The sequence below is a fragment of the Ceratotherium simum genome, chromosome 11 (assembly GCF_057802395.1).
Source record: "Ceratotherium simum simum isolate JZ-2026a chromosome 11, ASM5780239v1, whole genome shotgun sequence".
Classification (NCBI taxonomy): Eukaryota; Metazoa; Chordata; class Mammalia; order Perissodactyla; family Rhinocerotidae; genus Ceratotherium; species Ceratotherium simum.
The window spans coordinates 39,048,059-39,072,255 of NC_141910.1; the positions used below are offsets into that span (position 1 = coordinate 39,048,059).

The window sequence follows — 24,197 nt, forward strand, 5'->3', positions numbered from 1 at the left end:
GTTTTCCCCAAGTTTCTATTTCTTTTTTTTTTTTCTTTTTGTTTGTTTATTGTGGTAACATTGGTTTATAACAGTGTCTAAATTTCAGGTGTACATCATTATACTTCTATTTCTGCATGGATTACATCATGTTCTCATGTTCACCACCCAAATACTAATTACAACCCATCACCACACACATGTGCCGAATTATCCCTTTCGCCCTCCTCCCTACCCCCTTTCCCTCTGGTAACCACCAGTCCAATCTCTGTCTCTACGTGTTTGCTTGTTGTTGTTATGATCTACTACTTAATGAGTGAGATCATATGGTATTTGACCTTCTCCCTCTGATTTATTTCACTTTGCATAATACCCTCAAGGCCCATCCATGTTGTCACAAATGGCTGGATTTCATCATTTCTTATGGCTGAGTAGTATTCCATTGTGTATATATACCACATCTTCTTTATCCATTCGTCCCTTGATAGGCACTTAGGTTGCTTCCAAGTCTTGGCTATTGTGAATTACACTGCAATGAACACAGGGGTGCATGTATCTTTACGCATTGGTGTTTTCATGTTCTTTGGATAGATACCCAGCAGTGGAATAGCTGGATCGTATGGTAGTTCTATCCTTAATTTTTTGAGGAATCTCCATACTGTTTTCCATAGTGGCTGCACCAGTTTGCACTCCTACCAGCAGCGTATGAGAGTCCCCTTCTCTCCACATCCTCTCCAACACTTGTTCTTTCCTGTCTTGTTAATTATAGCCATTCTGACAGGAGTGAGGTGATATCTCATTGTAGTTTTGATTTGCATTTCCCTGACAGTTAATGATGTTGAACATCTTTTCATGTGCCTATTGGCCATCTGTATATCTTCTTTGGAGAAATGTCTGTTGAGGTCTTGCACCCATTTCTTAATTGGGTTGTTAGGGTTTTTTTTGTTGAGATGCATGAGTTCTTTATATATTTTGGAGATTAACCCCTTATCAGATGTATGGTTTGTAAATATCTTCTCCCAATTGTTAGGTTGTCTTTTCGTTTTCTTGATGGTTTCCTTTGCTGTGCAGAAGCTTTTTAGTTTGATGTAGTCCCATTTGTTTATTTTTTCTATTGTTTCTCTTGCCCGGTCAGACATGGTGCTTGAAAATATGTTGCTAAGACCAATGTCGAAGAGCGTACTGCCTATGTTTTCTTCTAGAAGTTTCATACTTTCAGGTCTTACATTCAAGTCTTTATCCATTATGAGTTAATTTTTGTGTATGGTGTAAGGTAAGGGTCTACTTTCATTTTTTTGCATGTGGCTGTCCAGTTTTCCCACCACCATTGTTGAAGAGACTTTCCTTTCTCCATTGTATGCTCTTGGCTCCTTTGTCAAAGATTAGCTGTCCATAGATATGTGGGTTTATTTCTGGGCTTTTGATTCTATTCCATTGATCTGTGTCTGTTTTTGTGCCAGTACCATGCTGTTTTGGTTACCATAGCTTTGTAGTATATTTTGAAATCAGGAAGTGTGATAGTTCCAGCTTTTTTCTTTTTTCTCAGGATTCCTCTAGCTATTTGGGGTCTTTTGTTGTTCCATATAAATTTTAGGATTCTTTGTTCTATTTCTATGAAAAATGTTGTTGGAACTTTGACAGAGATTGCATTGAATCTATAGGAAGTATGGACATCTTAACTATGTTAATGCTTCCAATCCAAGAGCACGGAATATCTTTCCATTTCTTTGTGTCTTCAATTTCTTTCAGCAATGTTTTATAGTTTTCGGTGTACAGATTTTTCACCTCTTTGGTTAAGTTTATTCCTAGGTATTTTATTCTTTTTGTTGCAATTGTAAATGGGATTGTATTCTTAATTTCTCTTTCTGCTACTTTGTTGTTAGTGTATAGAAATGCAACTGATTTTTGTATGTTGATTTTGTATCCTGCAACTTTACTGTATTTGCTTATTATTTCTGAAAGTTTTTTGGTGGATTCTTTAGGGGTTTCTATATATAAAATCAAGTCATTTGCAAATAGTGACAGTTTCACTTCTTCCTTTCCAATTTGGATCCCTTTTATTTCTTTCTCTTGCCTGATTGCTCTGGCTAGGACTTCCAATACTATGTTAAATAGGAGTGATGAGAGTGGGCATCCTTGTCTGGTTCCTGTTCTTAGAGGGATAGCTTTCAGTTTTTCACCATTGAGGATGATATTAGCTGTGGGTTTGTCATATATGGCCTTTACTATGTTGAGGTACTTTCCTTCTATACCATTTTATTCAGAGTTTTTATCATAAATGGATGCTGCATGTTGTCAGATGCTTTCTCTGCATCTATTGAGATGATCATGTGATTTTTAGTCTTCATTTTATTAATGTGGTGTATCGTGTGATTGATTTGCGAATGTTGAACCATCCTTGCATCCCTAGAATAAATCCCACCTGATCATGGTGTATAATCTTTTTAATGTATTGTTGTATGCGATTTGCTAGTATTTTGTTGAGGATTTTTGCATCGATGTTCATCAGTGATATTGGCCAGTAATTTTCTTTTTTTGTGTTGTCCTTGTCTGGTTTTGGTATCAGGGTAATGTCGGCTTCATAGAATGAGTTAGGGAGCTTCCCCCTCTCCTCAATTTTTTGGAAGAGTTTGAGAAGGATAGGCATTAAGTCTTCTTTGAATGTTTGGTAGAATTCACCAGGGAAGCCATCTGGTCCTGGACTTTTATTTTTGGGGAGGTTTTTGATTACTGTTTCAATCTCCTTACTGGTGACTGGTACCCAAGTTTCTATTTCTTTAAGGTCAGCAAATAGAGAATTTCTCCTTCCTCTAACTCATAGTCTCCCATGGATGAAGCTTCAACAGTATTAATTAGCATTAAATTCGAATGTAGACATAATACCCAGCTGAAGTAAAAACTCAGGGCTTCATTAGTTCACACTTGGATGGGTAGTGGAAAGAATTAAGCTTTTCAAATTTATTTTTGCCAAGTGAATGCAATGCCCAAGTGTTATTTGACATATTTTTGTTTGTTTCTTTGCAGGCTTGCAAAATATGTTATTAGTTGGAATGCCAGCTGGCTCACTTCAGCACAGGCGAGAACCTTGGTTCTTTTAAAACCTCTTTGAAAGCATCACAGTTTAAACACAGAGAGAGTGAGTATAAGTCTTCAGCAGCATAAAACTGGCCCCCAAAATTCTGATTCACGAAAACCTTCTCATATTCATCCTGTGGACACTACAGAGTACTTCCTAACAACTGTTCCTAGAGCTGGCTCACTTACCTTAAGGCGTCACTTGTGATTGGTATGCTGATTAAGTCCAACAAAGAGGTTCCTCCACCTAGTTCCCAAAAGTGAGCAATATCTTTTGGCTGAAAAAACAGGTTTATTTCATATTAAAACTTTTGGTTTTTTGAATTTTAAATACTTCTTATACTTCATTAGCACCAGCCAGTAATGATTATGGATACCAAATATTGTAGTCTTCAATCAACCCTTTCTTGGCAGTCAAAACTTTCCCCTTTCTCTATCTCATCCCTCAAAATGCACCAAAACATCTATTCCAAAGAACAAAGATGAAACATTAAGAATATATATGTGTACATAAATGCCCTAATTCTAGTAATACCTTAATAGAAGATATAAACAGTGCCCCAATTCTGTAAATATCACATGTAGCAGACATTCAAGTTTGAAATAAAATTAACCAGATAGACACACTCGGTGTTATCTTTTTGAAAACAGTTATAATTCTAGATAAAAATAAAACAGTTGAATAGGAAAACATCCTGATTTAGGGAGGCAGAAGCTCACAAAGTAAATTAGACATACACGTAAGGCATAAGGAAATGGGACGAAGAGATGGCAGTCCCCATGCAGATCAAGATTACCTGAGCAAAAGTATAAACAGACGACCTGTGCCCGACGCCCCTGGGAAATCTGACAGGTTAGCACTGGAAATACAAGTGGTAGGTGGAGAACAAGAAGAGACTAAACACCTACTTCCCTTTCACAGGACTCTTAAATATGAGGGGACTGAAAGAGCGAGGCAGCCAAGTAGCTTGGAAATAAGCCCATCTATTCCATGACAGCTTTCTTAGACTGCTAGCTAATGGCTCCCTGACACCGAGGAGCCTTCATAACACCAAGATTGTGTGAGGAGCTGACAAAGTGCTTCCATTTAGAACTCTTAGGGAACACTTAACCTGAGAAAGACATGAATCTTCCAGAATGAATATGGAAAAGCCCAACTTGATAGCATAAAGTTTAGAGAAAAAAACAGGTGAAAAAGAATCACATGAGTTTTTATGTATCTGTTACCATGAACTTGGAAGAGACAGATGATCATTAAAGCAAGTTTTAGATGAATAGATGTATTTTTGACAAATTATCACCTCATAATCACTAAAATTGTTTTGCTGTTGATATTTGAATCATTAATGTTTGAGGGGGGAATAATTTTTCATTGGAAAATCTCCCTTGATTCACAATTTGATGAAGGGAAGTTTTTAGAGCTCTTCTCAAAAGTAAAGTTTATGAAAGTTGTCTCAAAGTTTCCAGTGAAAAGGATAATTCCATTTCTAGGTTGACTCATGTCAAAATTCATGTGAGTCACAAAAATAAAGTTCTCCCACATCTCAATATGTTATGTTTCTTCTTTTCTTTTTAATCTCACAGTTTTAGTAACCAACTTTCGTTGGTAAATCTAGGAAGCAGCAACAGGCAGTTTTAACTTTACACATTGTCTAATGATCAAACATTAGGACTAGATTCATCTACAAAAATTTGCCTGTGTTATGGAAGAAACAGGACCTTCTTTTCTAGATTGTTCTCCCATACACCTAACTTTATATAAGAAATGACCTCTTTTCATTTGAGAACTCCAAAAGAGAATTCTATTTAGGATTTTTTTTACCCCTCTAACATACACCATAAACTCTCCCTCTATCCTGAATAGTTTCTTTCTTCTGAAGAGACATTAAAACAAGTGAAAATAGGATTATAACCAATTACGGCCTGCAGTCTCAAACAGATTTACCTATTTCAAGATGTATTTGTAAACATGCTAATAATTTGGATTTTGAGCAGCACATTTTCCTAAATATTCCACAGGTCAAACTCATATTGTAGCAGATTTTTTGGGAGACAGAAGGTAGCTCACGATATTATTCTCATTTGAAAGAAGAAAAAGTCACATTAATACAATTAATATAAATATGCCAAAAACTGTGCAATAAAGTTACAAAGAAATCTTATTCCAGCATTTTAGATATAACAAATGAAAAGGCTAAAATATTTTTACAATTTGGGTTGGCTGTATATCTGCTGAGTTGCATGTTAAGTTTAAAAATACATAGCTATGAAGTGTACAACTGGATATGTTTATGGATTGTAGATAAGAAAAATGTAAAACAAAGTCAGCATCATTACTTCTCCATCTATGGGCATAGCAATAGCACATAGAAAGACACTCACTATGTTATGCCCTTTTGCTCTTCTTCCGTATGTGTATTCCAAAGCCAAGGTTGGTTTTGGTGGCTCATCCCTGTACAATAAAGACAGATAGTGTTACCATCAGGGGTTTTCTTATGCTATCATCTTACCCAATTCATTTGTGCTTCCTCTTAAAAACTTTATTAGCAGAGAAGTTACCTTGTGTAATAGCATTGAGGTAAAAATGATAAAAATTTTATATAAAAAATAAATAGACCTTCAAAAAACCATCTTAGTGGATTTTAGTGGCAGCTGCAGAGGTGAATAATGGCACCTGCATGATGTGGTAGCCCCTAGCGGCACTGATGGGCCAGTGGAGAAGGCGTGGGGACGGCAGTGTTGATGGCCGTGTTAGGGCACAAGCTCTCTGCATATAGGCCATGTGGGAAGCACTGATCTCAGGTTTATGATGGGCCTTGATGTGGGGAGCTGGGAATCCAATGACTATCAATTTAATGGAGACATTACTGGAAGACTTTAATGCAGTTCTGTATCTTAAATCATGGCTCAAACATGGGCATCATTTAGCCAGTGAGAGCTGCAAACAAACAAATTACATCAAGTCCCAAAAATCAACAAATGATTTGATGAATTATTTACACTGCAGCTTATATTGCTTGGTAAGCAAATTTATGGTATATATATCATCTATCTATTTTTCTATTTTAATTTTTTATTATAGTAAAAACCATGTAACATGAATTTACCATCTTAACCATTTTTAAGTGTACAGCTCAGTAGTGTCAAGTATATTCACACTGTTGTGCAACCAAACTCCACAACTTTTTCATCTTGCAAAACTGAAACTCCATACCCATTAAACAACTCCCTATTTTCCTCTCCCCTCAGCCCTGGCAAACACCATTCTCCTTTCTTTTTTTATGAATCTGACTGCTCTAAATACCTCATGTAAGTAGAATCATACAGTATTTATCTTTTTGTGACTGGCTTATTTCATTTAGCATAATGTCCTCAAGGTTCATCCATGGTGTAGCTGAACACTAATGGTAAGAAACAATTTTTTAATTTGGGCTTTATAGATTTATGTTTATTAACTACTCTGTATATCATCCCTACATATATCTTTTTTGATAGATACATAGAATAATATTTGGTTATATTTCCTGAAAGATAGAAATTTTCTTTTATGAAACAAAATGCTGCTTTTAAGACAAAATTTATAAGCTCTGATATTTAACCTACAATTTGCAGAATTGTCTTTTTTCTAAGTAGACTATCAAGGAACTGAAATTAATAATTCTGAGTTCAGTGTAGTATTTCATGCTAAGCTGATGTTGTGGTAGATGACTTGTTTGCAATACGAAACACATATGGGCTCAAGAGAGCCAGGATTGCTGGGGATGGAAAGATGATGCAGGTGTCACTGTGGATGTTCTTCTAAGAAACAATTTTGTTAGTGAAAGGAATTACACAAAGCTAGGATTCCATTATTTGTATTCTTTAATAATATTTTTTCAAATGAATGATGTTTCTTTAATGTGACCCTGAGACACAATTCCATCTCTTTTGATGTTTCTGGAGAAGTTATAAGAAATAGGCATTGGAATGAAAGGAACAGAGAAATATGTTCCAAAATTGGTTGAAGACTTTCCTTATCAACTTTCTGCAACATCTACCACTCATAATCCTAAATCTTAATCTAATGGCTATATAGAAGGTTAGGAAATATAAAACACAAATGGTAAAATGTACAGTTTGAGGACCAACACTGTGCTTCAAAAATGTATCCATGAGCGATTTAAAGATTATAATTAATGTTCAAATAATTGTGGACTAAGTAAAATGAAAATAATTTAAATATCAGAGTAGCATAGCCAAAAAGAAGGTAAGTACTATCATAAGGTAAGTACTATCATAGTTATGTTAATTTCTCCCCCAAATAGGGAAATCTAGTATTAATCCTGTATAATTTTTTTTTGCTTGCTGTTTATCTTTAAAGGAGATCTTAAAGGCCATACTATGGATTCACTAAGCATTAAATTATTTTGTTTGGCTTCAAAATTGTTCTTCTTCCATATGTCTTTTTTTTTTTTTTAACTAATTTTTTTTTTTAAATAATTTTATTTATTTATTTTTTCCCCCAAAGCCCCAGTAGATAGTTGTGTGTCACAGCTGCACATCCTTCTAGTTGCTGTATGTGCGACGCGGCCTCAGCATGGCCGGAGAAGCGGTGCGTCGGTGCGTGCCCGGGATCGAACCGGGGCCACCAGCAGCGGAGCGCGCGGACTTAACCGCTAAGCTACGGGGCCGGCCCTTCCATATGTCTTTTAGAATCTAATTTGCCCTATACAACCAGAATAAGCAAAAAACATCGTCTAAAAGTTAACATAACACTTACCTGTCAAGACACCTTAGAATAATAGTAGTCTTTCCCTAGAAATTAAAAAAGAAAGAATATTGTGTTAATGTCATCCATATGTAAAATTTTATTATTGTTCATAGTTGTGGCCAAAAATAGCTTTTTAATCACTTGAATGATAAATTACCTGGAAACTAGAAATCAGCAACTTTCAGAATTGTTCTTAAGTTTGATAAGTGGAAAAAGTTAACTGTCAACTTTCCATCACAGTGTAACTACACTGCTATTATTATAATTATAAAGTCCTGCAGATGACAAATACTAGCAAATCATACCTCATTTTAGTGGTCAACTTGGCAGCTGTCTTAAATTTTCTCCCTATTCATCAATGCTAATTACTCGTTAAGCTGATGATTAGCGTCTTCTAAAATGTTTTAGTTCCAATTGTTGAAGTGGAAATAAAGAAAAACGATAACATACAAATAAAGGACATGTTACAAATATGTTGTAAGTAAGCAATCCATATACTGGGTTAGAATATTTTTTGTTTGTTTTATTCCCAAAGGATGTACATTGTAAGTTTCTTTTTAGGAGTCAGGAAATATAGGTTCTGGCCATCTCTGCCACTAATCATGAAACTTAACTTCATGTCTTAGCTAGGAACTGGCTCAATGGTTTAATCATTGGTTTCTGTTTTTTTTTTTAATAGTAAAACTCTTTATTTTTTCTTTTAAACAAATGATCTCTTACAAGAAAACAGATAAAAGAGGAGCAGCAGGGGAGGCTCTAATGGAGGAAACCTTTAGGCTCCAAGGAAAATAGTTTGGAAAACCCTGAACTGCCAAAAACACAGAACACTTTACTATATATGTTTTTTTACTAAAAAATCTGTACTTTTTTACCAAAAAATATGATCATAAATAAATTACTCCAGATTATATCTGGGATATGATTAAATTGAATGACTTTTTTTCTAATGAGAAATATAAATAATAATTGGAACAGACCAAAAGTGTATATTATTGAAGGATGTTTATTAGCAGGTGTTACATCAAAGTGAAAAACTATAAATAATCTAAATGTCCCAAAACATGGGATTGGCTAAATTAATTATGACAATCCATATAATGGAATAACATGCAGCTATTAGGACTGATGATGTAGGAATAAACTTACTAACATGGTAAGACATTTATAATAGATTAGTATAACCCTGTTTTCAATTTTAAAACACCTTTTCCAGCTTCTTTGAGATACACAAACACACATACAGATACATACTCACAAATAGATATAGACAGAGAGAAACATACACACAAATAAATAGATCCAGAAGGACATCACTATGCTTACAGTGAATGTTTCCAGGTGATGGATTTGCATGTACTTAATTTTTTTAAGAAAATCAGGATGTTCTAATTTTCCTACACTGAACATGTATTGCATGTATTATATTTTAGAAGTTTTAAATAAATGAGAACTACAGTACCTAAAAATTAATGTATTCTATGTACAAGAAAGTATAGAATCAGAAGTACTGTATTTTAGAATGGAAAGGAATCTTAAGGAATCAAGATAGTATCTAGCCAATTTTCTCAAATTCTCATGGTCCCATAGTGTTGATTTAAATTATTTTTATTATAATTTCATATAAATGTATAGTACTACTTGGTGGCAATCAAATAAATATAAACTCAACTCTGGGCATTGAAATCAACTTTTAGATTATCATTAAAATAACGATCTAAATTTTTAAAATTCACTAGTAAATTTTTGCCCTCTGAGAATGCATCCACAGACTCCTGGGTTTCCTAGTTCAAGAAACACTGACCTAGTACAAGTTCATTTAGAGACTATCAAAATGAATCCTATCTTCCCTCTCATTACCTCAGTCACATCAGAAGTCCAGTCTTTTCCTCTGATCCATTATCCCTGGAACTCTAATTCTATAATCCTCTACATATCCCTCTTCATCTGGTAAAATAATCTCCTTTCCTCTAGAATCATTCCACTCTACAGCTCCAGCTCCATGGTTGGCCAACTCCCCACTATCCTCAACCTCTTCTTCAGAACATTCTCTTCACCTGTTGGCCTTAACTAAAATATGGCTATCTCTGGACCACTTACTCTGCAGTCTTGTTGAAGATAAAGATGGCTATTTATTCTCACCACTCCATTTACTTCAGGACCCTCGTTGCTCCCCAGTGCCACCCTTAAACCATTACTCTACTTCCCTCCTCTTGCAAAAACCTTAAAAGGCGTGTACCAGGCTACTGCCATCGTGGTTGTCATCCTTTCTGGCTCACAGTCTCTCTTTCCCTCAGGTACTGTCATTAGTCTTGTTAACATCACATGCCTGTGGGCATGGGCAACCCACCTAACACCCTGACCTCTCAGTGCTTTTGCCTCCTCACCGAGACCTTTTCCTTCACTCTACTTCTACCACATGTCACTTCCAAGGTTACATCTTGAATCATTTCACCACTGGAAATTGCAAAATTACTTCTAAAATCACACACGTAAACACATTCTCCAACCACTTCTTCAGGAATCCCCACAGTAATAACTTTTTGGCCTTAGTGAGAGGCCTCAAAAGTCCACTGACCCCCAACAGTTTCTCCTTCTCCATCAGCCCCCTCCTACCTCCACATCTCTCCTTTTACATCTTAGAGTCCATAGTTTATCATTACAATCATCTCTTAAAAATATCATCCCCTTCCTAGGTTTTCTCACTTTGTATTGCACCCACCTAGCAAAAACCAACCCCAGGTAAACTCAATCACCTCCCTGCTTCCTCCATGCTGGCACCCATGCAAGTGAGTGATGAGGGAGAAAAATTATATACACTGTGCAGACCGGTGTCACCTAAATTCTTAATCCCTGTCATCAAAACAGCCGTCAACAACACCTGCAATCCTGTTACATTTGTCTAATGTGTTCTCTCGCCCATCTGTTGATTACTTCTCTTTCCATATTATTTCTTGCTCTTCAGGCTTTAGACATCACCCTCTCTTAAGGAGGCTTTCCTAGTCTCCCAGCCTCTTGGGCTGAGTTAAGTGCCCTTCCTGTTTTCCATCATAGCATTTTTCTCATGGTATTGTTACTGTTGTTGTACAAGTACTAGCACCTAAGTTCCTTCATAGTACAGTATGTGTCTTTCATTACAGTTTCCTCAGCGTCTAGCAGGATACCTGGCACATAAAAGCTGTTCCATAAATGTCTACTGAATGGATGAATAGAAAGTTGGGAAAGAGAGAGACAAGGGGCCAGCCCCATGGCGTAGTGATTAAGTTCAGAGCGCTCCACTTCGGCGACCTGGGTTCACAGGTTCGGATCCCGGGCGTGGACCTACACCACTCATCAGCCATGCTGTGGCACTGACCCAAATATAAAGTAGAGGAAGATTGGCACAGATGTTAGCTCAGAGGTAATCTTCCTTAATCTTCCTCAAGCAAAAAAAGAGGAAGATTGGCCACAGATGTTAGCTCAGGGCTAATCTTCCTCAGCCAAAAAAAAAAAGAGAGAGAGAAGACAGCAAGGCAGTTAGTTTCTTTGGTAAAGGGTGATGACTATCAGCTGAAAAATAGAAGCATTAATTGATTACTTCTCTGTAGTCTTCAAAATAACGCTCTGCATAAAGCACAGAATCAGATATGTTTTAAAGAATAATATCCTCAAAAGTTCTACATATCTCAAGGGAGTTCTCAAATCTTCAAAAGCAAAATTAGTTTTAATTTACATAAATGAAAATAAACAAATAACAGTTTGTATATGCCACATTCCACTATCAAGAAAAACAGGTGGTTTCAAAAAAAAAAAACAAAACATGAACAGGCTGTCACAACAACAAAGTCAAGAACAACTGTTACAGAGACTGACTAGTAGAGGATGCTAGTAGGGGTATTTTATGCGTAAGCATTTGTATGGTGGAGTCAGTAATCAGTACTAGTATAACCCATCTTAAGGATACAGAAGTAGCTTCTTTACACAGAATACATATACATTTTTAGACAGGTTAAATTAAGTTTATTTGCTCTCTCTCTTTTTTACAATAATCTCTCATAAATGTCTTTTACAAATAGCAGTGCACATTTATGGGGTCTGCGATACAAAATTAAGAAGTTGGTTGTATTTTCCACACAAATGCTGATTGTAAAGTATCAATGATTCAAATGAGAGTTCTAATGGGGAACCAAACTTTAAATCAGGGGCCGGCCGGCGGCGGCGCAAGTGGTTAAGTGCTCGTGCTCCCTGGCGGTGGCCGGGGTTCGCCGGTTCGGATCCCGGGCGCGCACCGACGCACTGCTTGGCAAGCCATGCTGTGGCGGCGTCCCATATAGAGTGGAGGAAGATGGGCATGGATGTTAGCCCAGGGCCAGTCTTCCTCAGCAAAAAAAAGAGGAGGATTGGCAGATGTTAGCACAGGGCTGATCTCCTCCCCCCAAAAAAAAAAGGGCCCGGCCCTATGGCTTAGCAGTTAAGTGCGCGTGCTCTGCTGTTGGCGGCCCGGTTCAGCTCTCGGCGCGCACTGACACACCGCTTCTCTGGCCATGCTGAGGCCGAGTCCCACATACAGCAACTAGAAGGATGTGCAACTATGACATACAACTATCTACTGGGGCTTTGGGGGAAGAAATAAATAAATAAAATTAAAAAAAAATCATTTCACGTTTCTAAGTAGAGAAATTTTTCAGTACTTTACTAATCATTCCTCTCCACATTCACTATGTATTTCTCAACAAACTGATTCAAACGATTTAAGTTATCCCACCATAAAGAGAAGTCTCTGCAATAATTTGAAACCATGGAGTTATCTTAATAACCACTGGCCGCCTTTTTCAGAAGTTCTAGTTCTTCCTTTGACACATAACAGCTTTTAATTTCATTGGGATCCGGATTCAAAATTATGTTCTTCCTCACAAACAAAATGCAATCAATTTCATGTTCTCAGATACCAACTGACAGCCCTGCAGTGAATTCATGTTAGATACTTAAGTTCTTCTGGATGGACCCCTTCCATGAGAATTCCTAATTCAGCCTTTAAACGCCTCTGTGCTGCTCATCTAACTCCAATTGCATCATTTTCTCCAAGCTCTCCTGGATCACTTAACAGACGACGACAAGTATTGGTAAAACAATCTGGAAAGGTACTTTTATCATCTGATCTCTGTAGTAGCAGGAGCTTATTTTCAGTGTTGAGTAAGAAGACACTCGATGCAATAATCCCTTCTCAATGTTTTCACTCAGGTGACAATTTTTTTGGTCTCAGCCCCAATTTATCATTTTCATGAGTAAGAACACATATCTCTGCCAGGCGTGGAACCTGTTGCTTATCGAGATTGTCGGTATTTCTTTCAAGCATCGTTACATTATTTCCCAGCTGTCCTGTCCTAGAATACTCGGGCCGGCGGTTCCCAGCGCTCCCCCTCTGCCGTGAGAATCCCGCAAGCCCCGCCCCCAGGCCCAAGCGCGGCGCCCGCGCTAGAGCGCGCCACATGCCCGCCGGCCAATCGCGCACTGGCCCGCGCCTGACGTCACGGTCGCGCGGTGGCTCCACGCCGGGCGTGCGCGGGGCCTCCCCCCGGGCCGCGGAGCCGCCCCGGACTCCAGCCCCGGCCCCCGGCCGAGGCGCAGGTGGTCGCCGCGCCATGCCCGCGCCGTTGAGGGGAGGCCCCTTATAGGATATTTTTTGTAGTAGGAATTTACTGGTACCATAAAACTAGTAGTGGTTATTTATTCAGTTATTTAAATCCATGTACGTACCTTATGGCAGTAAGGAGGAAATTGTTCAAGTACTGTATCCAACGGAAAAATCACTCTCCTCACAATAGTAAACTCATGAAATGAAATGTTTATATACTGTAGTTGGGTTAAAATTTTAAAATATAAGTGATTGCTATGATAATTTTATTTAAACAATTAAGTTCAGATTTAAGTGGGCCAATAAGAAAACTTTGGAAAATACATAAATTAAAAATAAAAACAGTGATTAAAATTATACATATTTCTATTTTTCATCTTTGCATTTTTATATAGTTGACATCATATTGTATATAAAATTTCTGTCCTGCTTTCTTCAATTAACATATTCTTTTCTTTCATCACAACTCTTTTACGGTTGTATAATATTTCCCCCAATAAATATCATGTTAATGTTGTATATAATATCTCCTGATGATGTGTCTCGGGGTGTGTGGGAGGGTCTTCTGGGACACAGCCGGAGACAGAGGGGTGCCCAGGCTACCTGGACACTGACACTGCCGGTAGCCCCCCTGATGCAGAGGTTAGTTCCTGAAAGCTTCCTATTTGTCAACATGCCCTTACCTGGAAGCATGAAGCACAGAAACAGAATAGTAATACGAACCCCAACTAGAAATGAGCTACACTGCTACATGAATTTCAGCATCTTGGGATCTGCAAACCCCGACCTTTTTCAGAGTCACCAGCAGTTCTGCCTCCCTGGCAGGCACATTGTGAGCCAAGCAAAGCTGCATGAAGATCTGATACATCTGTTCTTGCTCTGTATGGCCACTTTCAAAACCTTTTTGTATCCTTGGCTAAATAAAACAGAAACTTAAAAGTGAGTGGGGAGGGGTCTCTTCCTACCAAATCAGTGGTCCAATGGATATGCTGCCACATTTTTCCCACTAATAAATAACCCTTTGACAAACATCATTGGCATAATTCAATTATTCCTGAAATGATATTCCTAAAAATGAAGTAACTGAATCCAAAATATGAATATTATTAAGATATTGACTTAGATGCTAACTTAGATAATTAAAGGAATCCTGGCTTTTATATTGAAGTAGAAGACCTGAATATTTTCAAATTATGAAATAAAAAATGACAGTTAAAATATTTTTTAAAATTTTGTTTACTAGTATAATTTTTCCTAGATCAATAATAAGTACTTTCTGATCCACACTAAATATGGTATTAACTAAGCACAAAATTAGTTTGCCAACTTCAAATTCATTGGCTCCATGACCATGAATTTGAGTAAAATGTCTAAATATTATTTTTTAAATGTAATTATTCTAACATTAGATGATAAAAACAAAAGAAATTTTTTATTTCATACGTAACATTTTTTCATCTGGATATTTTTCAGTCACACGTCTCAGTCAGAATGTTTATATGGTAATCGAAATTCTTTCTTTTTTTTTGTTTTCCGCCTGAGGAAGATTAGTCCTGAGCTAACATCTGTGCCAATCTTCCTCTATTTTATAGGTGGGTCACTGCCACAGCATGGCTGATGAGTGGTGTAGGTCCGCGCCTGGGATCTGAACCCATGAACCTGGGCTGCTGATGCAGAGCGCTCTGAACTTAACCACTACGCCACGGGGACGGCCCCTCAAAATTATTTCTTAATTAACTTCCTCCTTATAGTGCACAATACTTAAAGTCCTCAAATGATATAATGTGGTATTCTATGTGAAATTAGCTCTCTGTTGATTTGAAGGGTATGCTATACCTGTGCATATGTCAACCCATGGATTTTGGCTGACTCCTAATTTGTGTGAAGATAAATGACATTACTAGAGTCAGAGATGACAAATAGATTTTATCTCAAGTGCCAACACCTTCCTGGAATGCTATGGATGAGATGTCATCTTCAGGCTCAGGAGAAAAGGGTCCCATGATCAATGAGATGTGCGTGAAAGATGTATGCCTAGTATTTGCTATCCCTTAAGGAACCCTGGAAAGCATCTTCTGACAACAAGATCTTACACTATGGAAAACTGGAAAAGGATAAATTCAGAAGTCAAGACAGCTCCTTCACACTTTTCTTCTACATAGAGGTTGAAGTTTGGGGTGAGAAAGTAAGCTCTGAGAAGTGAAAGGCTAATCTATGACAAAGTTTTCTGGTCCATATCCTAAGAATACTGGAATGATTATCCCTTGTTAAGAGAGGAAACATATGTCAAGAAGATCAGAAGACCACCATGCCTAGAGACTAGGCAATCTAAATGAGAGTGGAGAGAATGAGAGAAAAACTCTCATTGAGATTCATTCATTGAGAAAAACTGAGATGTCATTAGGTATGACATTAAGAAAAATTTTAAAAGATAGTAATGGAAGAAGGTCCAAGTAATTCACAGGAAAAAACAGCTGAGACAAGGCCTGGGAAGAATATTTAGAGCCACAAATGCAAAACAGTGCAGGTAATAATTACTGCAGTATTATCACAGGGAAGCAAAATGACCTCATATATATTACCAAAACTTGTGGCATGAGACTTATGAGTGCAATGTACTGATGTAAAGGAATAAAAAGAGACAGAAGGGGAGAGAAAATGCAGCACTCTTTGTGTATTTATATGGAAACTTACAAATGCATGAAGGAATGAATTTGGATGAAAATAAACAGCAGAACAGATGTAATATTGTGACAGTATACTAGAGACTGTTGCCTAACCATATGAAATGAATTATCCATATGATATCTCATGATACACATCACAAGAGGAATACAGGCAAAGTGAAGGGGACATCAACTATCAAAAAAGCACCTAAATCAGTTTGAATTGAGTTTTCTGTCACTCTCAAAGGAAATAATCCAGAGATACAGAAACTAAGATCAGAGAGAAGTTAAGTGACTCATTCCAACCTAGACTTCTATACCCAAATAAACTTTCCATCCAGAATGAGCGTAAAATAAAGGCATTTTTAGACATGCAGGGTCTCAAAAATTTTATTTCCCGTGTATACTTTCCCAGGAAACTACAAAAGAATGTGCTCCACCAAGATAAGTGAGTAAACCAAAAAAAAGGAAGACACAAAATCCAAGAAACTGAAGCTCTAACCCAAGAAAGAGGCTAAGGAAATTCCCAAGATGTTGGGAAAGGATGATAGCTATGCACCGCCCCCGAGAACAACAGTACAGACAAGCACAGAGGGTTAAAAGATGAGAGGACTCTGGCTGGACAGGGGAACTTGCAGATGATTTGATACAACTGACTACATGAAAAATTATATTGAACGTCTGTTGGGGATTGTGGAAAGAATTAGCAATAGGTATCTGAGGAGCCAGCTTCAGGAACGGTCCCAAATGATCCCCACCACCTGGTATTCACACTCATGTGTAGTCCCTCATACACTGTACCATACTACTGGTCTTTGTGACCAATAGCGTACGGCAGAAGTGACGGCATGTCACTTCCAAGATTAGGTTATAAAAAACTGCAGCTTCTGTCTTGGGTGTCCTCACTCTTTTGGATCTCTCACTCTGGGGGAAGCAAGCTGCCATGTTGCAAGCAGCCCTGTGGAGAGGCCTACATGGTGAAGAACCGAGCACTCTTGCCAGCAACCACGTCAGTGAGCTTGGAAACTGATTCTCCAGTTTAGCTGAGCTGTGAGATGACTTGAATCCCAGCTGACATCTTGACTACAACTTCATGAAAGACCCTGAGCCAGAACCACTCATCTAAGCTGCTCTCAGATTCCTGACCCTCAGAAACTAGGTGAGATAATGTTTGTTGTTTTAAAAGCTGCTAATTTTTAGGGTAATTTATTATGTAGAAATAGATAAGTAATGCATATAAAAACTAAGGTATATATAAAAACTAAGCAAATAAAAAACAAGGCAGTTTTAAATTTTAGGAAAAAGTATTTAAGAAGGGAAAAGTAATCCACCTGGCTCAGCAGCAAACAAGGTTTAGATATAATAAATTAACACTGAATATTGAGTTATCCCAAAATTATAATAATAATTACTATGTTGCAGACTAGGGCTGGAAGTGAGAGTTTAAAAAAGATAAAGAACTAAATACTCTTCCACCATTATCAGGAATTCAACAGATAACGTCTAACATTGAAAGTCAGGAAATAGCCCATAAGCTATTTTAGAAATAAAGGGGTAAATTATAGAAGAAACGGTAAAACAGATGAAAGTGGTTGCTTTGAGGAGACATCCTGAACCATGTAGAGAAATATGTTATTTTGCATACCTTTGATGATCTTTGAGTTTTTAAACCACATACATGAATTATTCTTTTAAAAAGTAATTAAAAATAAAAATAGAAACAGATTGTAACAAAGGGCCCAATCTAATAAAATTAAGGACAAAACAACAGCATAAATGAAAAAGACTGTTACAGATCTCACGCTCAACCTTAGTGACTGGGGTTATATGACACTGAAATTTTTCTATACAATAACAGGAGCACAGCATCTGGAAAAAGAGAAGCTGGCAGATCTGCTCTAGTCTATTGTAGTTAAGCAAAACCTCAAAAATTCTGTTCCATCCTGAGAATTACACATTAGAGGAATTCCAGTTGAGGGGCTGGCCCGGTGGCCTAGTGGTTAAGTTCGCACGATCTGCTTCGGCAGCCCGGGGTTCACAGGTTCGAATCCCAGGCACAGACCTATGCACCACTCATCAAGCCATGCTGTGGCGGTGTCCCATATACAAAATAGAGGAAGACGGGCACAGATGTTGTTAGCTCAGGGCTGTCTTGTGGAAGTGAACTCCTCCACTGCTGGAGATATTCAAACCTAGACTGTACAACCACTGTTTGCAGTGGCTCTTAACCTTTTTGGGAGGTGCTGGAACCCTGGGAGAATCTAATTTCCCATAAAAATGCACCAATGCACAATCAGACACAATTCTGCAAACATTTCTAGGGAGTTCACTGACTCCGGGAAGTACTTCCATGAACCCCAGGGTAAGAATCCCTATCATAGAAGACTGGAGTATCTCCAATGTTCCTTCAGTTTCTGTGACTCTAGTTAAGATAAGTGAAGGTTAAATGTATCATGCCACATATGGTTCATGTTTTTATTATCTATGTGCTTGTTTCAGTTGTACAAGTAAATGTGACCATCAGATTAGCATTTGTGGTACCTTTGTGCAAACTGAGAAAAGACGATTTCTTTGGGCAGTCTAATTAGAAACAACTGCCCCTTCCTCTGGGCTGCTGTGGCCCACATCAGGGCACATCACTTGACAAGAGGCACTCAGGCTGGATATTAGTCTCCACTCACCCATGAGCAGGGCACCTCATACAGGGCACAACCAGCTCCAATGTAACCAGCAGGCAGGAGAAGGGTCATCTAATTAAAGCACTGAAGTATCTAAATTTTTATCAAAGTATTAAAATAAATTTTACCACTGGGTTGTTAAATCATCACAATACTTGGAAAAAAAAAAAAAAAAAAGGAGGAAAAATGCATTACCCCACTTTTACTGCCAATGAAGAAAACAGATTTTTCTCCAATTTCAACTCCATCCCCTTCACTTCCATTACTGCCTCGTTTTTCCACTTCAGCTTTTGCAATTTCCCAGAGAGTTTCACTATAGGAGAGGCAGAAAAACAAAGTTGAGGGAAACAAAAAGAATCCTTTCAAATATTTATTTCAAGCTCAGAGAAATTTTATTTCAGTCAAATTTATAAAACAAAGCAACATTTTCTGGGGGACAATAAGCTGGTAAAACTAAGGATGAGTCATTTTCTTTGTACTGCTTCATAGAAGAAAGCTGAAAATGATAAGCAGAGCCTTTATCACCAGGATTTGAGGTTGTCTTATTTTGGGGCTTCCAGGCAAGGTTGAAAGCTGTGTGTGTTAGCTTCTCAGACACACATCAGTGTACAATGACTTTTGGAAATTTACAACTTGAAAACCACCAACATCTGAGAAAATGAGAAAGGTGTAAAACCACTGTACCAAATAATCTTGCTCCCTGAAATAGCTGCTTTTTTGTGTTTTGTTTTTTAAATTATATTTTTGGCTCAAGATTCCCTTTTTCAAGATATAAAATATAAAGAAGGAAAAAAATCACATTTTGAAAATCATTCTTTCATTCATCTCTCTACATACATATAAAATTTTACACAGATTATATCATTTTTTAAATTAAAGCCTAAATGAAAAATAGAGAATTGAACTAAAAAAATACAGGCAAGATCTGATGTGTTGTAAGCCTGAATCTGCTACTTTCTACATATGCCAACTTGTGCAAATTACCGAACTTCTCTGGATCCTTCATTCCTTTATTAATTCAACAAATATTTATTGAGCACCTAATGTATGCAAGCTTCTATGCTAGTCCCCAGGCTCACTTCTGTTTGTTCATCTCTAAAATGCCAATAAAAAAGGATACCAACCTTATAGGATTGTCATGATTGATTGTTAAAATGTGATAATTCATTTAGTTCTGGACTTGGCCTATATATAATTACCTAAAATGATTGAGCACTTATAATAATTATTATTCAAGAACCAAGGATGAAGAAAGGGCCAATATAGGTGTCCCTAAATGTTTGCACTAAAATTCATACATTTATTTCACAGGTGACCACCCAGGAACTCAGTCCAGGACTATCTGCTCTTCATTTACACACCATTCTTTCAAAATGTGATTATCTGCTTTCCAAGTTCCCAGCAGAGAGGAGAGAAGGAGGTGCTGCAACCAGTCATGTCACTGGTGGAAATTTATAACTATAACCATAACTTTCTAACTGTAACCAATTATACCATGATGGGAAGGAAGCTGATAATTTTTCACACTACGATTCATAAACGCAACAGAGATAACACCACTGATTCACAAGGTGAGAAAAATAGATTTATCCCACTCTGTGATGGACTCCAGAACCCCTCTCTCCCCGACGCCCTTATAAGTTGTTCAGAGAAGGTTTAGGTGTGATCTTGAGAAAAGGTAATGAAAATTGACATCATAGAAAAATAAAATGTATTTTACAGATCATCACCTCCCTCCCTTTTAAACGTGATCTTACACTTTTCACAGAGGTTTGCAAGTTTCCCCTCATTTATTGTCGTGATCCCCTGCACCAGGAGGGGAGATCCTTGAGGAGGTGGCTTTGTGGTCTAGTTCACCGCCTGAACTCCTGCTCCTAGAACATTCCCTGGCCCGCAAGAAACTTATTGAATAAATGAATGGTTGGAGTTGAATCATCTTTCAAAATCTCTGACATTTCTACCTGGGGAAGTTTTCTACCTGCTTGCGACAGAATCCACAAGCTTAAGGATAGTTCCTACGACTCTCTGACCATCCAGATAGCGGCTGCAAGCAGAAGAGACCCACAATTTTCTTCCACCAGCAGGTCCCGCGTGGGGTCCTCTCCCTAAAAACACCCCCAGAGGCCTTTCCCGCCCCTGCCCCTTCCAGGAGGGTGGGAAAGAGGGGAGGCTATCGAGGGGAAGCCGGGGGCAAGCAACACTGCGGGAATACCTGGGCATCGTGGTTCGGCCGCCCCACTGTCGTGGGCTCAGCATACCGCCTTGTTTAGAAACAGAAGGTCCACGAGCTGCGAGAAGGGCCTGGGAGTGCAGGCTCTTGGGTTGCCATGGGAACGACGTCGCGGGCCGCGTTGCGTGCGGAAGAGGGGCATCATGGGAAATGTAGTTCTCAGCGTTCCTTTTCAAGTCGCGTTCGGCCTCATCTCCTAGGGCGGTGAGAGAACGACGTTACACGTGGTAACAAACCGCGGACCTAAAACCTCTGGGTTGGAAGTGTTCTTTTATTAAAAAAATATTTTACTGAGTACCGACTATATGCCAGAAATCTCTGCTCTCTGTCTTCAGTTACTTTTCTCTCCCCAATAGCAATGATTTGGGAATGGAGGGTGAAACAATCTCCTGAGCTGTTTTCTAGTGATTTACTAGAGGCAAAGAGTATTTATGATTTTAGTGTTTTCCAACTTTCTGCTTGTTTAGTTGTTTTAGGTTTTATGCAATAACACATCATTTATTAATAAGTTAAAGCAAATGCATCTCCACAATAATTCTTTTACTTTATCTCCAAATCAATAACATTGAGTTATTACTATATGCAAGACTCTGTGCTACACAGAGTAAGGAATGAAGAGATGAGTAAGACAAGATCCCTACCCTTGAAAAAGACATACACAACTAGTTACAATAACCCAAAGGAAGCCAGTGATATAAGTTATCGCGAGATACAAAAAATTACCGAAGAACAAGTTGACTAATTATGCCTAAAGGAGTTGATGAAGCATTCATGGCAGTGACAGTGCTTGATCTGCTTCAAATGCTGAGTAGATCCATCCTTTCTAGCCTAAGATGTCCCGAATATTTGAAGAAGATACTCTCCCTCCACCCTTCTGCCATTTGGCTTTGTTTCTATGATGTAAAATGTTCAAGAACATGGGCTTTAGAGTAAAGATAGACTTAGATTTAAGTCCTGACAGCCACACTGGCTAAGTTGCCACATTGCCACAATGGGTAAATTACTCAATTTCTCTGATCTTTAGTTTCTGATTCCATAAAGCAGGGGAAAATTATGAGTTTTAAATGAGATAAATATATGTAAAACATAACTTTTGTGTGTCTGACACATTATAAGTGCTTAACGCTTGTTACTATCATGTTATAAGCTGCTGATCAGCAACTTGGAACAAAGAAACACAAGGATCACATTCCTGGAAAGAAAACAGATGTTGTTTGTTGGTTTTTGTTTTTTAAAGGCATTCATTTCAGATAAAATCTTTGGGGACAAAATCCTCCCAACACCTAGGTGCATTTTGGCGACATTTAGAAGACTACAGTTTCACATAGGAAGGGATGTAATGGGAGTGGAGTTCAGTGGAGAAAGGATGATTGCAAGCGAGGTTGATACATCTGTCATTGAATCAGCATCTTTATGCTGGGGCTAGCCAGCCTATAAGCTCACAAACTGATGTGGGACAGATTGTAATGAAGCTTAATGATTTGGGTTCTGGAACTTTGGAATCCCTTTGCTTATTAGTTAGGAAGCCCTGTTGATATGAATAATAATAATGGCAGCTAACATTTTACCAAGTGCTTGCTATGTACTGGGCACAGTACTATCATTTTAAAGGTATACTTGTTTGGATAACTGGGATAGGTGGTTGAAGGAGGGAGCCTGGTAACAAGGAAGGTGAAAGTTGTCTGACTGGGCCTTGATCACCAACATTGATTCAGGGGTGATTCAGTTGATTTGATTGATCAGCTGAGTTTCCTTTTCTACCCTGATGCCTCCTGAGGCTTCATACTTAGACAAAGAACGTGACCTTCCTTGTAGACGAAAATTTTCACAAGGTAAGAATTTATAGAAATGTGAGCATCTCTACTGGATCACCCCAAGGAGACTCAAAGATTTCAGTGGTGGTGATGGAGGAGGAGACAATTTAATGCTGCTTGCTGGATAGAATAAACAACAGTGCAGAAGAAAAAAGGAGTGTGCAGGGTGCATTTGGGGAACCGTGAGTAGTCTGACGTGGAAGCATGTAAGTAGGGTTAAGGGTTAAGGTGGGAGAGCAAAGTGGGCAGGTAGATTGGGTTACAGTGAAGGATCTTGCAGTCTAGATTTTACTGTGTTTGTTATGAGAAATCAAACAAGATTTTAAAATAGGAATGATCCATGAATAGACCTGAGTTTCAGTGAGATAATTTTTTGCAGCTGTGTGAAAGATGTTTTGGAGTCTGGAAGTCCATATGGAGGCTATTAACAACAGCCCAGGAAAGTAATGGAGTTTTTACATTTTTTCCCTTGTTTTCAAAGTTATATCATCTTATTGTAGAAAAGAAATAGTATACAGAAAAAATGAAAAGGATAATAAGCACACCCCAGAATTAATAACTATTAAACATTTTGGTGTATTTCATTCTAATCTTTTTTCTAGTGGAGTTGAGATTTTACTGTAAAGTTAATTAATATTCTGATTTTAACATGTATTTCCCCATATCAATTTTTTTAAACCCATCATAAACATTACTTTGATAGTTGCATAATATTCCACTATATAGATTTTTTTTCATAATTTACTTAAGTATTCTCCTAATATTGAGCGTTTCAGGTGGTTCAGAGTAAGCACCTAACATGAGTTGGGCTAATCAGAGCCCTTCTCTGGGATTTTTCAAACTAGAATTTGGAAAATCAAGTCATTCCTCCCTTGGAGCAAATTGGCATCTTTTCTGTTAAATGAAGAAGCTATTTTGTAGTTGGAGAACATGAAGCATATACACAGCAATATGAAGAGAAAGTACTGGCACATATCTCATGGTTCCAGTTGTTCCTGAGGCTCATTTGTGTCCTCACCTTTCTTGTGGCTTGGTTGTTCAGCTCTTTTTTTGATTATGTGAGAGATCCTTGTAATAAATTTTCTCTTTTTTGTCTAAGTTAGTTCAAGTTGAATTTTGGCATTTACAACAAAAAGAGTACTGTCTGATATAGTTACTAGGCAGTAGAAAGTGAGGGCTTGGGGAAAGGGAGAAAAGTCAATGTTTCCCTCTTGGGTGACTGATGAGTTGGTGATCCTATTAGCCAATTGTTGGGGCACAGAGTAGGAGAACCAGGTTTAGAGGACATTGTGAGTCTGAGATACCAACCAGACAGTTGGACCATTTGGAGTCCACTGGACTTGGCAGTTAGGAGGTCAATGATAACTTATATAAAAAAGTTTCAGTAGAACAGT

The 24,197-nt window shown here is 37.9% G+C and overlaps 1 protein-coding gene and 1 pseudogene across 1 annotated transcript in view; both read right to left on the reverse strand.

Annotated features, from left to right (window-relative positions):
- The window catches only part of DYNC2LI1 (dynein cytoplasmic 2 light intermediate chain 1), a 41,867-nt gene extending 20,799 nt beyond the window's left edge, over nucleotides 1-21,068 (reverse strand). The window contains exons 1-5 of the mRNA XM_004436708.3: nucleotides 20,972-21,068; nucleotides 18,955-19,072; nucleotides 7,814-7,848; nucleotides 5,437-5,506; nucleotides 3,244-3,332 (exon numbers count right to left, since the gene is read on the reverse strand). Of these exons, the coding sequence (XP_004436765.2) occupies nucleotides 3,244-3,332; nucleotides 5,437-5,506; nucleotides 7,814-7,848; nucleotides 18,955-19,072; nucleotides 20,972-21,015 (356 nt within the window). The 5' untranslated portion in view covers nucleotides 21,016-21,068. The remainder of the gene's footprint in view (nucleotides 1-3,243; nucleotides 3,333-5,436; nucleotides 5,507-7,813; nucleotides 7,849-18,954; nucleotides 19,073-20,971) is intronic.
- On the reverse strand, nucleotides 12,476-13,424 carry LOC106802852 (isopentenyl-diphosphate Delta-isomerase 1 pseudogene; annotated as a pseudogene).
- Nucleotides 21,069-24,197: the final 3,129 nt, after the last annotated feature.